Below are 13,077 nucleotides of genomic sequence, written 5' to 3'. Positions count from 1 at the left end.
AAGTAATCTTAAAAAAAAAAAAAAAAAAAAAAAAGTAAATTGAGGCATTAAAAAGTGGGCCCCACAGTCGACAAATCCGATCAGTAATAGCTATAAAAACGGCGATAATTATCCAATAAAACGAGATAATGCCGATTAATTGTTGAAAGCGACTGTACTTTGGGATGAGAGAGAGGGAGAGGAGAGAGAAAGTGGGTACGACCGGACGTGTTTGCGAATATTCACTAGATTTGAATTGGTGGATCAAATCCGCAACACAGCTTCTTAATTGCTCTTATCAAACATAAGTACCTGCGCTTATTGATAAGTAAGCTAAAAGATCGGATAAGGCCTTTTTGGCTTATCAAAGTTTGTAACTGATAGGCATGTGGAAAGAGAGACTACACTGTAGACCGCATCGAAGATAGCGAGACCAAGTCCTATTCTCTCTTGTCTCTGCAGTCATCTGAAACCCTAGAATTCCTTGGAATTCGCTCCGAGTGATGCGTGAAAGCTTTATGATTCTTTGTTTGTTTGAGGATTTCCGGTAAGTCTGAGCGTAGATTTGGATGTTGCGTTTGATATTAAACCGGATTCGGGCGTATTTGGTGGGAATTTGAACTTTCAGCTTTGAGGTTCGGTGGTAGTTTGGTTTCTGGACGGTGCGGTTTTGATTTTGGAGATTGTCAGTGGAGATAAATGTCGTCCTTGAGCAGAGAACTGGTGTTTCTCATACTTCAATTCCTCGAGGAGGAGAAGTTCAAGGAATCGGTGCATAAGTAAGTTTATTCTCTCTATAATTCTCCGATAATTGTGTGTTGGAGTCGTTGAATTTAGTTGTAATGGAATTAAACGGGAGAGGAGGAGTGGAAATTGTGAATCTGAACTATATGCTCGTTCGATGCGCGTGTTGAAGAAATGTTAGAACACATTACTTACTGTTGCGGCCAGGTTTCTCTTCTCGCAAGTGTATGCTTGGAGCATATTTGATTTAATTGTTCATAGCGATATTCCATTTTCTTTTTCTCTATCGAGAAGTTTGAATTAACGTTTATATGTGATGTCTGGTTATGGGGATTGTTTTCTCTTGCTGAATTTGTAGTATGTGTTACTTCAGAAGGATGACATTCTGTTTCATGTCAATAGATGTAAAAAGATATCTTGGATTTGGTTTCTTAATGTGTTCATCATGTTCAGTAAAACTTTCTGTTGCTCAGTTAAGGATGCAATGAAATGAAACCGAGAGATTTCCCTTATAGCCAGATAGTTTCTATTGTTATTACTAATGCTATAACTATATCAAAGGTTAGAAACCTTCAGTATTAGCATTATTGATTATTTGTGGCATTTATTTCCTCCTTAAATTGAATTGTTTTGAATTTTTTCTGATCTTTTGTTTGGGGAATAATTATTTATGTGTAGGCTTGAGAAAGAATCTGGGTTTTACTTCAATATGAAGTACTTTGAGGAAAAAGTTCAGAGTGGAGAATGGGAGGAAGTGGAGAAGTACTTATCCGGATATACAAAAGTCGATGATAACAGATACTCGATGAAGATATTTTTTGAAATAAGGAAGCAAAAGTATCTCGAAGCCCTTGACCGGTATTTGAGCTCTTTTTTCTAGTTCATGCACACGTAAAAGAATTTTATTTTTCTCTCTTGTTGTCAAACGAATGATGTATAACTTGTCCTGTTTGATGATGTTGAAGGAATGACAAGCCGAAGGCTGTGGAGATATTGGTAAGCGACTTGAAAGTTTTCTCAACATTTAATGAGGAGTTGTTCAAAGAAATTACTCAGCTTTTGACTCTTACTAATTTTAGGTAAGTTTTTACACATGCATTATTAATAAGAATTCAAAGTTGATTCAGTATCCTTCCTTTATATAGATGAAATGAAAGAAAAAGGATCATGGATTGATGAAATTATTTATAACTCCTGAAATAAATTTATTAATTTCTTGGGCTTTTATTTACCGAGTCTTTCTCTACTTTGAATAAATTTTTACCAGGGAGAATGAGCAGCTTTCTAAGTATGGTGACACAAAAGCTGCTCGTAGTATAATGTTGATAGAGCTGAAAAAGCTTATAGAGGCCAATCCTCTTTTCAGAGACAAGCTTGTCTTCCCAACCTTGAAGTCGTCAAGATTGCGAACACTCATCAATCAAAGGTTAGAATCTTTGTTGATGGTTGTGGGGAAATTTTTTTGAGAGTTCCACCTTAAGTTGTTAGTGATTTATCAGAAAAAATGTTTATTGAGCCAATTTAATGATATGTCCTGCAGTTCTTCGTCTTTGTGCCTTTGCTTTGTGGTCCAGATACTTCTATTCTATCTCCATCAACCATATCTATGGATATGGTTTTTATCCTTGGCATTGAACTTTGTGTCTTGCTTTCACTAATATATTTTAATGTAAAAAAATTCTACGGAGAAAATTAAACTCCTTTTGACTCTAATAAGCAACAACTATCTGTTGACTATTATATGATGCCACAACACTGAATCATAAAGCTTTAGAAGATAATAGTATCTGCAGATGCTGAGGTACTTGGTTTTTTTTACTTCCATACAATTGATATTATTACTTGATGCAGCTTGAATTGGCAGCATCAGTTGTGTAAAAATCCACGGCCAAATCCTGATATCAAAACTTTATTCATGGATCATACATGTTCGCCATCTAATGGTCCTCTTGCACCAACAACAGTCAATCTTCCTGTTGCAAAACCTGCGCCATATGCCCCTCTTGGAGCTCACAGTGTATGGTGTTACATATTACTATCCTTGGATACATCTGAATATTAAGTTAGTTCTAAATTCCCTTTTGGATGTTATTATCAAACAGCCATTCCCACCATCTGGAGCTGCAGCTAATGCCAATGCTTTAGCTGGTTGGATGGCAAATGCCTCAGCTTCTTCATCTGTCCAAGCTGCTGTGGTTACTGCATCATCAATTCCCGTTCCCCAAAATCAAGGTTTGTTCTCTTCTTCAATTTGCTACTCCTATCTCTTCTTCAATTTGAGTATATAAATTATATAGGGAGTGTTTAGGCAATGCATTTAAAATGAAGTGTTTTCTCCACCCTAGGATTGCAGTAGCGGTTAAGTATTTATAGAAAATTAAGGGCACGTTTGGTTGGTGATAAAGAAACATGAATTTGAAAACAAGAGATTTAATGGAAAATAAAGTTGTATTCCATGTTTTTAATATATGCTCGGCAACAAATTTAGAATTTGAAAACACTGATGACGACTTTACATCATTACCCAAGCAGTCTCAATTTTGAAACATGCAAGAACGCCTCCAGCAAATCCTGGTATGGTTGATTATCAAAATCCTGAGCATGAACAACTAATTAAGCGATTGCGGTCTGCTCAATCTGTTGAAGAGGTAACTTTTCCCCCGAGTTCATATATTATGCATGTAATCACGACTATTTATTTTCTTTAATTTGGTATCTTTGTGTGACTTTCAATGATTTAAGATTAATATTGGTTTTCTCATGTTCATTGTATATTTTTCAGGTCACATATCCAGCACCCAGGCAGCAAGCTTCTTGGTCATTGGAAGACCTTCCGAGAATGGTAGCTTTGACACTGCACCAAGGCTCCACTGTTACAAGCATGGATTTCCATCCAACTCACCACACATTACTTCTTGGTATGATTGTGTATCATACGAACCTAACCGTTTTTGTTGATCTATATCTCTGATTTCTTAGTCGAAGTTTTGAGATTTTTTTTTCCTTTGTTGTTTTATCTTTCCCTATTTGGTCTTTTGGGCAGTCGGTTCTAACAATGGCGAAGTTACACTTTGGGAACTTGGTATCAGGGAGAGATTGATTTCAAAGCCTTTCAAGCTATGGGATATGTCATCTAGGTCATTGGCATTTCAGGTTTTATTCTAGTTTAGAGCTTTTGTTAGTTTAATTTTATGTCAATATTCTCTTTGGGAACATCAAAATTCTATTTTATTTTAGTACATGGAATTTATTTGAAGTCATGACCTAATATTGGTGTCTTACTGAACATGCATTGCAGGCTGCCATTGTAAAAGACACAATATCTGTTAGCCGAGTTACTTGGAGTCCAGATGGGACATTTGTTGGTATGTTCATTTTGACGTCATGGACGATAGCCTATTATAGGCGCCCCATTGATTGTCTCTCTTCTTGTTGCTGCAGGAGTTGCATTCACAAGACATTTAGTTCATTTATACTCGTATAATAGTTCAAATGAACTAAACCAACAAACAGAGGTTTGATTATACTTTTCTTTTTCTTTTACATATTTAATTTGATAACTTCATATTCTATTAACGTATCATTGCTTCCCTTTCCAGATTGATGCCCACGCTGGTGGAGTGAATGACTTGGCTTTTGCTCATCCAAACAAACAGCTCTGTGTGGTGACTTGTGGAGAAGATAAACTCATAAAGGTATAGAGATCATCGTTCTTTTAGTTAAGAAATCTGAATTCTCATTAAAAAGTTCCTGGACAAACTTGTCTTTGCATTTAATTTGAGAAATTGCCCAGGTCTGGGATATAGGAGGACGGAAGCTATTTACCTTTGAAGGGCACGAGGCACCAGTATATTCCATATGTCCTCATCACAAGGAGAGCATTCAAGTGAGTTCGTGCAAGATTCTTCCTATCCAATGCTTACTTTTTAGTATTTCTGCATGTCTCATATGGATGCATGAAATTTTGTACTTCTCATTTAGAAAATTGGATCGAGGAGGTTATGCCAGCTACTTTCTCTTTATTTTATGAGTTCTACTTTGAGTTGAGCTGTCAATGCACCTTGGGAGGAAAATTTTAATTGTCATCAGTTCTTATCCTATTTGGGAGCGGCAAAAATGTCGAGATATCTGATGTCAAAGTCAAGCTCCGTTTCTTCTTTTCTGTATTTCCTTTCCAGAATCTCGTCCATTAGCTTGTGTCAAGTAGAGATGTCCACAAGGCGAAGCCTTCTCTGTCACTGCCTCCTATTTCATTCTCCATCTCCATGAAATTCCCCAATTATTTTCGGGGATCGGGGTGGGGATTCCCCACGGGGAGTTTTTCTTCATTTTTTTTTTTCAAATATTCCTTTTAAACAAATTTTAATGGATAATTTCCATTTTTCATTATAATTTCTATTAAATAATGTAAAACATCCTAATAAGTCCAACAATATTTCATAAGGAAAAATATAATATAATCTACATAATTTCTAAAAATTTAAATTTGAATATTACAACATAGTATTCAAACACTTCAAAAATCTATAATAAGTTAGTTTTGTGTATATATAAAAGTGAGGTGGGGCGGGGATTGGGGTTGGACTGGGGTTAGGGGGTCAGGTACGGAGAAGGTAATTCTCATCCCTGCTCTCTCCCCCATTCCCGCTTGTTTGGGTGGGTTTCCACGGGTTGAATGGATATCTATAGTGTGAGGCCACAAAGCCTGAAGTTACTGCTAGGGAACTGAGGATCATACACCACATGTGTTTTCTTTATTAATTTGCATTTTTAACACCCGTCACCACATAGATGACGGCTCAAAGTTTAATTTACATAGAAACATCACTGAACAGGGTAGCAGGTGGGAAAAGTTATTATGGACTCTTTTTTGGGTTCCTTGGAATTGTTCTCTGCATGATAAGTCATTCTTTGGGCATGTCTAACTTTGCTTTGATTGGATTAGGAATCTATAGCAGCCGGGCACACTTAATAGCTTCTAGTATCTTATGTAATTTGATAATAGCTATGCATTGGCACCAGCATGCAAAGATCATCTTGTCTGTTGGTGCAACTTCATTGGGAGCTTAGTGTAACGTGTTGACTTGCGGTTTTGCAGTTCATATTTTCAACAGCTCTTGATGGAAAGATAAAGGCGTGGCTCTATGATCATATGGGTTCAAGAGTTGATTATGATGCTCCTGGAAAGTGGTGCACCAGAATGCTTTATAGTGCAGATGGGAGTAGGTACGTAGTCATATCAATGCATGAAATAGGGATATTTAATTTTCTTGTTATGTTTCAGATTGGTTGTTGTTTCCAATTTTAGCCACCTCTCCAACTCTGTTCCATCATTTTTCTCTCCTTCCTCGTTCTATTTCTATAATTCAGTTTTTTTCTCAAATCCTAGAATGCTAGGTTTTATTGACCTCTGAATGATTACAACCGTAATCTATGATTCTATTAGATAAAGTTCCATGCTCTATATCTTTTGTTCACATTTATTATCCTATCTTCCTTTCGACTGTCCTTGAATATTGCATAAAACTTCATTATTATTTTTCCCCTCATTTTTTCAGATTATTTTCTTGTGGAACAAGTAAAGATGGAGAATCTTATCTAGTTGAATGGAACGAAAGTGAGGGAGCAATAAAGAGGACATATGCTGGATTTAGGAAGAAATCAACTGGTGTTGTGCAGTTTGATACTACCCAGAATCATTTTTTGGCTGCTGGTGAAGATAGCCAGATCAAGTTCTGGGATATGGATAACACCAATGTTCTCACTTATACAGATGCAGAAGGTGGACTCCCGGTTAGTATATTTTATCTTATTTCATTCATAAAGCATTTTTATTCTAGGTTATCCTTGACATTGATGAATTAAGTTATGCTTGCTCAGAGTCTTCCTTGCTTGAGGTTCAATAAGGAAGGAAATCTTCTTGCTGTTACTACGGATAATGGGTTTAAGATACTTGCTAACGCTGTTGGAATGAGATCATTAAAGGCCATTGAATCCACCACCCCATTTGAAGCATTGAGATCGCCAATGGAATCTGCCTTGAAGGTTCATTCCTATGTTCACTTTGATATCATTATAATAGGATTATTCTTTATTTGATCTTATTTGTTTTTTATTTTTTCTGAAGAAAATCCTAATTTGATCTTTAAAACTCACAAATATGCATGTTTAGGTCTCAGGGACATCTGCCGTTGCTAGTGTTAGTCCTGTTAATTGTAAAGTAGAAAGAAGTTCCCCAGTCAGACCATCGATTATTGTAAGTTATGTTTGCCTCTTCGAATTTTGTAGCTTCTAGTATCCCGTTCAGTTTTAGCAGTGACATTGTCGCTCAAAGTTGAGCGGTTTTGCATTGGCTTCTTTTGTATATCCTGATTTTTTGGTTCTTGCTTCTATTTTTATGCTCTTGAAATGGAATTTTCTTAGATATCCTTTGTCATTGGGCTAGTGTTCCTTCTGCAGGAAAGGGTGTGGTAGTTCAAGCGTGTCGTCCCTAATTTCTTCTAAGCTTTTAATGTGTTCTCGATTTAGTCTATTATGCTGCTGGTATTACTGACTATTTTGATTTATCAATCACTTTTTGAAGAATGGGGTCGATGGTTTGGGGAGAAATGTGGACAAACCAAGAACTGTAGAAGATGCAATTGATAAAGCCAATCCCTGGCAATTGGCTGAAATTGTTGATCCAGCCAACTGCCGGTTGGTCACCCTGCCCGACAACGCAGATTCCACCCACAAGGTTTGTTATATGTTCAAAATTTTCTTCTCGGGTATTATTTTCCATATGCCTCAATTCTTACATAGAAATCGTGCCATTCAGGTTGTTAGACTACTGTACACAAATTCTGGTGTTGGTCTTTTAGCCCTTGGGTCAAATGGAATCCAGAAGCTCTGGAAATGGACACGTAACGAACAGAATCCAAGTGGAAAGGTACAAGCTTGGAAGCTTTTGACGACATATGCTGATTTCCATCAGTCTCTTGTGATTATATTTGCAGATATTTTAGTTTCTGTTGCCATTCATGAACTTGGTCTTTCCTTCAGTCTTTTTCTGTTTATGTGGAAGACACTTATATTAACCGTTGCGCTTTTAGGCCACTGCCAATGCTGTTCCACACCATTGGCAACCAAATAGTGGTCTGCTCATGACTAATGACGTCTCAGGTGTAAACCTTGAAGAAGCTGTCCCGTGTATAGCACTATCAAAAAATGACTCGTATGTAATGTCAGCATCTGGTGGAAAAGTTTCATTATTTAACATGATGACTTTCAAGGTATGTTATCCAAAAAGACGCATTAATTTTGTTTTATCTGTGGTTCTCTGGTTGGTGATGAATTACTTCGACTTTTAGGTGATGACAACATTCATGCCTCCTCCCCCTGCTTCTACCTTCCTAGCTTTCCACCCTCAAGATAACAACATTATTGCCATAGGAATGGAGGATTCAACCATTCACATATACAATGTCAGAGTGGATGAGGTATGTTCTCTTCGAAATATAGTTAACTTCCATCGGTTTTTCATGTGAGATGTACAAAAAAAAAAAAATGCATGGGCTTCTTTTTATGAGGCACACAATGGAAAAAAGTTTTTTTTTTTTTTTTTCTTTTTTTTTTTTCCTTTTAATAAGGTGACAAATAGTTTAAGAAAATAGAGTTTTTATTCAGGTTGGTAAGAATATTCTTGTGTTTCTTCGTTAGAAATTAGAAAAATGAAAATTAGGAACAGACTCGAGGTGCTAAGTGACACAATCGCACTTTTGAAGGCAGCGGACTAGCGATTGTGCGGCACTCACTTTCCAACGACAAGTGAGCTAAGCCAATTTGTTCTTGCGTCGCCTACGGCCAAGCGACGTATGATCGAGCCTCTAGCCTCTAGCCTCGGTTTTAAAAGAAGGTTTTAGAAAACGAGGGTAGAGAGAGATTTTAGAAAGAGAACGGCTTAGCATATATAACCTTGGGTAGGGAGAAGTTGACAACTAGTCATATCCCCCTATAGTACATTCTGAGGCATTTCATGTCTGGCAGGCCTAGACATGATATTTTTGAGGCGTCATACGCCCTAGAATTACAAAGTAAAAACACTAGAATGAAAAGACATGACAAGGGTTTGGCTTGCCATGGGCAACATGCCCTAGACGAGCATGACCGTGACATTAAGGTCCATCCTACCAGCACGAAGGCGCCCCCTCAAGTGAGCTTCATTAAGGGAGCTTCGCTCCAAAGAAGCAAGCACCTTGGACCTAGTCGCTCGCCTTATAACATATTTCAGTTCTACTCTCTTATACTAATGGCATATTATGTCTTCTCTTCTCTCTTCAGGTAAAATCAAAATTGAAGGGTCACCAGAAGCGTATAACTGGTCTGGCGTTTTCAAGCAGTCTCAATATTTTGGTTTCGTCTGGCGCTGATTCTCAAGTGAGTGATTTTATTTACCTGTGAATAATGTTTCTGTTCTCTGTTAAGAAACTATTTTAAAAATCAAACATGTGAAAAACTTTTGCTCTGTTATTTTTGTTAGGCTCGTCATTATGTTATATGGCTTGAATGTCCTTTTACCAATTGGGATTCGTCAATCTTTACTTTCTCCCCGATCTTATCTTGCTTCCTCTCCTCGAGGGTTAATTTTTTTGAGTTTAAAATATCATTAGGTTTGTTCAATTTTAGTCTCTATACTTTCTATAAATTTTAAAATTTATCTCTATTAGGCTAGTAGGGTCTCAACAATAAACTAACAACATAGGCCAATTTTTAGCTTTTTGAATTTTATTTGAACATACAAATAGAATATAACTCATAAGTGAAGTGACCAAAATGGTTTTTTAACTTCATGTGTATTCTCAAAATTAGTATACTTGTATTATTTATTGTTGCCTCTATTTTACTCCGACCTGCCACTTTTTTTAGTCCCCTTCAATTCTTCGAAGTGGTACGATTTGCCTCAGAATAAGGGAATGTGTAAAGTTGTTGTTCTATGTCCAGGTCATTTATTATTAGATATTTGTTAAAAAAGAGGATAAAATAATAGCATGAGGCCTATGCATATGTGTTCTTCATTCTTTTGCTCGAATTCTCATATGCATATGACGTGCAAATGTTTTGGTTCTCCAAGATTCGAGATCCCCCAGAAACTGATGCTCGGTGTTCGGGTGGTATGGCTTGGATTTTTGTTTTTGGCTAAACATTTTCCTACTTCCATGTATCTCTTGCCTTACCAATAATTGCTGAACTCTGCAGCTATGTTTGTGGAGCATTGACACTTGGGAGAAGAGGAAATCCATAACAATCCATCTCCCGGCAGGAAAGGCGCCAGTCGGGGATACTCGTGTACAGTTCCATTCTGATCAGATACGTTTGTTGGTAGTCCACGAGACACAGATAGCTATATACGATGCCTCTAAAATGGATCGTATTCGACAGGTATGGATTTTCCCATCGTTGTCGATTCCAGTACCGATGCTGTCGTAAACATTATATAGAACTCTTCATTCTCCTCTGCAGTGGGTTCCACAAGATGTGCTGCCAGCGCCTATTTCTTATGCAGCATATTCCTGCAACAGTCAATTGGTCTACGCAACATTTTGTGATGGTAATGTTGGAGTGTTCGATGCCGATACCCTTCGACTAAGATGTCGTATCGCCCCATCAGTGTATTTGCCTTCCGCAGTGTTGAATTCGTAAGTAATCAAAATTTATATTTCCATGAAAAAATATTCACTATACTGATGGCATTACATTTTTGTTTTCTCATTTCAAAATTCTGTAGAAGCCAAGCTGCATACCCGCTCGTCGTCGCGACACATCCAATAGAACCAAACCAGTTTGCGATCGGGTTGACTGATGGGTCTGTTAAAGTGATTGAGCCAACAGAATCAGAGGGGAAATGGGGAGTAAGTCCGCTGATGGACAATGGAATTCCGAACGGTAGAACGGCTTCGTCGTCGACCACCAGCAACCACACACCAGAGCAGATACAAAGGTGAGATCTCTGGGTCTCTGTTTGAGCTGTAATTTTATCAAACCTATATAGGTCAGTGTAGTAGGTTCCCCTGTTCTCTTCTTCCATTTCACCCTTGTTTAAAAAAATGTAAGTTTTGGACATCAATTTATATAATGCTTAGGGGATACATTCTTATATTCTTATTTATTGTAATTAACTCATAATTGAATTTTCTACTTAACAACCCTCTCTTCAAATGTTTTCTTTCTTTTTTTCTTGGGGGTGGGATTAAAACATTCAAATGCCCAATTTATTTTATTTTATGTATTCTCAATAAATCTTTAAATTATTTTCTTTTATTGAAATTGGTTAAATAGTAATAATAATTTTCATACATGGCACTATAAAAATGTGTTCTTAAAATTTATGAAAATGAGAAGCTAATACTCTAAATTAGAAAACTTTTCAATTTGATTAATTTGTTATTCGTTCATTTTTTTATAAATATGTTAAACCAAACAAAAAAAACGGGTTAGAAACCCAATTCGATTAGTTGAATTCAAAGAAATATCCAAGTTAAATAAAGAAAAAAAATTGATAATACGTAATTGAATGATCCAAGAATCAGTATATTATAAATTCGATATATGGATCGGAGAACTTTTTCGTTGATAAACACAACGATCAGGATTGATAGAACAAACACCGTACTAAAACAAATTGAAAAAATTAGAAAAGTCACCGAAAAACGCAATTTTAAAGTTAGAAACAGACTACAATCTATAGCCCTCGGACAAGAGGGCGGAGGATCACCTGCGGCAGCACTGCAATATTTTCAAATGTGGTATCTAGTAACATTCAACAAAGGATAAAACTGCAGCATATTATACAGAAATCAGAACCTTCATGCTACATAAAATTGAAGAGTATATAACAAGCAGAATTTACTCACAGATCATTGAAACTGTTAGATGAAGAAAGATCTACTTGAGAGGTGCCAGTCCAAGAGAAGCACGTATTCTATTCCATTCAGCAATCTCCGGATCCTCCTCACCTGCACCACCTTCTTTCTTCTCCTTCTTTTCTTTCTTCCTCTTTGGCTCGTCTCTATCCTCGGCCCCATCCCTTCGTCTCGGGCTGGCACTGCAACGGGCATGTCTCTTGCGGTATTCCCCATCCTCCCGATCCTTACTCCTACTTCGGTTCCTTGAATGGCTCCTCCTCCTACCATGATGATCTCTGTCTCGCCTCTCCCGCTCCCTGCCTTCCCTTTCCCCGTCTCGATCTCTGCTATATTCCTTATCATCCCTTAGGCGATAGCGATCCCTATCTCTGTCCCTATCCCTACCCCTATCCCTGTCCCTATCTCGATCTCTGTCCCTGTCCCTATCCCTGTCTCTTTCCCTTCCACGTCCCCGATCTCTATCATAGTCTCTGTCGTAATCCCGGTCTCTATCATAATCTCGGTCCCTGTAACACACAAGAAAAATAGGGTGTCAAAAGATCAAAATTGTTCCTCACTCAATGGAACGATGCAGTAAGACATCTCAGAAGTGCAACCAAATAGCGCATCATAGACAAGGATTTCATGATCAAAAGATGGAGAATAAAATATCCTATGCTAGCTGCACAAACAGGTAATTTCACAGGAAAAGCAGAATAGGTAGAACCTTTGGGAAGAAGAAGATCAAATATAAACTTGACGGTGCCCGAAAAACGAATCACAAAACAGCTAAAAGTAAAAACAAAAACAAAACATAAGATAGTTCTCAGTTGTGGTCACCAGGATAACCATTGAAAGCCATACAAAAATAAAACTGAAAAAATGAGATCACTTTGACAAGAATGTGTACGATCCATCATACTTCTCAGCTGCACACTGTCAGTACAGAGAAACCTGGCAGGATCTTGAGAATTTTCTGTAGGAAGCCAGCAAGCAACCAATGGCTTGAAATACCATGGTTGTGACAGAAAACATGTGAACGTTTTATTTGATCAGTATGGATAGCAATCCAAAAATAAAAAATTTCAACTGCTTCCAACTATGTAATTAAAAAGCTGATTTTTTTTTTCTCAGTGTGCATCAAAATCAGTTTAGACAGAGCCAGATCAAGACATGATTCATTTTATTTAAATAACCTACCATGTCAAGAGCAAAAAAAGAATTATCTTTAGTTTCACAGAAGTTGTATGGTAAAAAAACCAAAATCAACTTAGCATTCAGCTTGACCTACACAAGGTGGTCAAAAGGGCAAAAGATCTTAAAAGCACAAGCAACTAAACTCAATCCCAAGATGGACAATGAAATGGATTTTCCAGACCAAGCAAATAACTTCATGCCATGCAACAAATTCCTTCTTTTTTTTTTTTTTTTTTTTTTTTTTTTTTTTTTTTTTTTTTTTTTTTTTTTTTTTTTT

The 13,077-nt window shown here is 37.1% G+C and overlaps 2 protein-coding genes across 3 annotated transcripts in view; one reads left to right on the top strand and one right to left on the bottom strand.

The window, feature by feature from the left end:
* Positions 1–379: 379 nt before the first annotated feature.
* On the top strand, positions 380–10,917 carry LOC111465419 (topless-related protein 3-like). The gene is made up of 25 exons (XM_023109782.1): positions 380–758; positions 1,402–1,581; positions 1,689–1,802; positions 1,991–2,149; positions 2,575–2,740; positions 2,826–2,955; positions 3,256–3,371; positions 3,506–3,641; positions 3,767–3,876; positions 4,022–4,088; positions 4,165–4,238; positions 4,323–4,418; positions 4,517–4,609; positions 5,822–5,949; positions 6,282–6,516; positions 6,604–6,768; positions 6,896–6,979; positions 7,307–7,459; positions 7,541–7,651; positions 7,815–7,994; positions 8,073–8,201; positions 9,043–9,138; positions 9,958–10,140; positions 10,222–10,397; positions 10,487–10,917. The coding sequence occupies exons 1-25, from the start codon at positions 679–681 to the stop codon at positions 10,701–10,703; spliced, it is 3,378 nt and encodes a 1,125-aa protein (XP_022965550.1). The 5' UTR covers positions 380–678; the 3' UTR covers positions 10,704–10,917.
* Positions 10,918–11,414: 497 nt separating this feature from the next.
* LOC111465574 (pre-mRNA-splicing factor 38-like) overlaps positions 11,415–13,077 on the bottom strand; it is a 4,504-nt gene continuing 2,841 nt past the window's right edge. The window contains exons 6-7 of one of the 2 annotated variants that reach the window (XM_023110022.1): positions 11,613–12,130; positions 11,415–11,534 (exon numbers count right to left, since the gene is read on the bottom strand). In XM_023110022.1, coding sequence (XP_022965790.1) covers positions 11,644–12,130 — 487 coding nt within the window. In that variant the 3' untranslated portion in view covers positions 11,415–11,534; positions 11,613–11,643. Of the gene's footprint in view, positions 12,131–13,077 lie in introns of both variants that reach the window. The other variant, XM_023110021.1, reaches the window with a different exon arrangement.

Source organism: Cucurbita maxima, unplaced genomic scaffold, assembly GCF_002738345.1.
Source record: "Cucurbita maxima cultivar Rimu unplaced genomic scaffold, Cmax_1.0 Cma_Scf00029, whole genome shotgun sequence".
Taxonomy (NCBI): Eukaryota; Viridiplantae; Streptophyta; class Magnoliopsida; order Cucurbitales; family Cucurbitaceae; genus Cucurbita; species Cucurbita maxima.
This window is presented reverse-complemented; position numbering and strand designations above follow the sequence as displayed.

Coding starts and splice junctions, on each gene's coding strand:
- LOC111465419 (XM_023109782.1), top strand. CDS start 679: ATGTCGTCCTTGAGCAGAGAACTGGTGTTTCTCATACTTCAATTCCTC. Junction 3,642..3,766: donor TCACCACACATTACTTCTTG/GTATGATTGTGT, acceptor TCTTTTGGGCAG/TCGGTTCTAACAATGGCGAA. Junction 8,202..9,042: donor ACAATGTCAGAGTGGATGAG/GTATGTTCTCTT, acceptor TTCTCTCTTCAG/GTAAAATCAAAATTGAAGGG.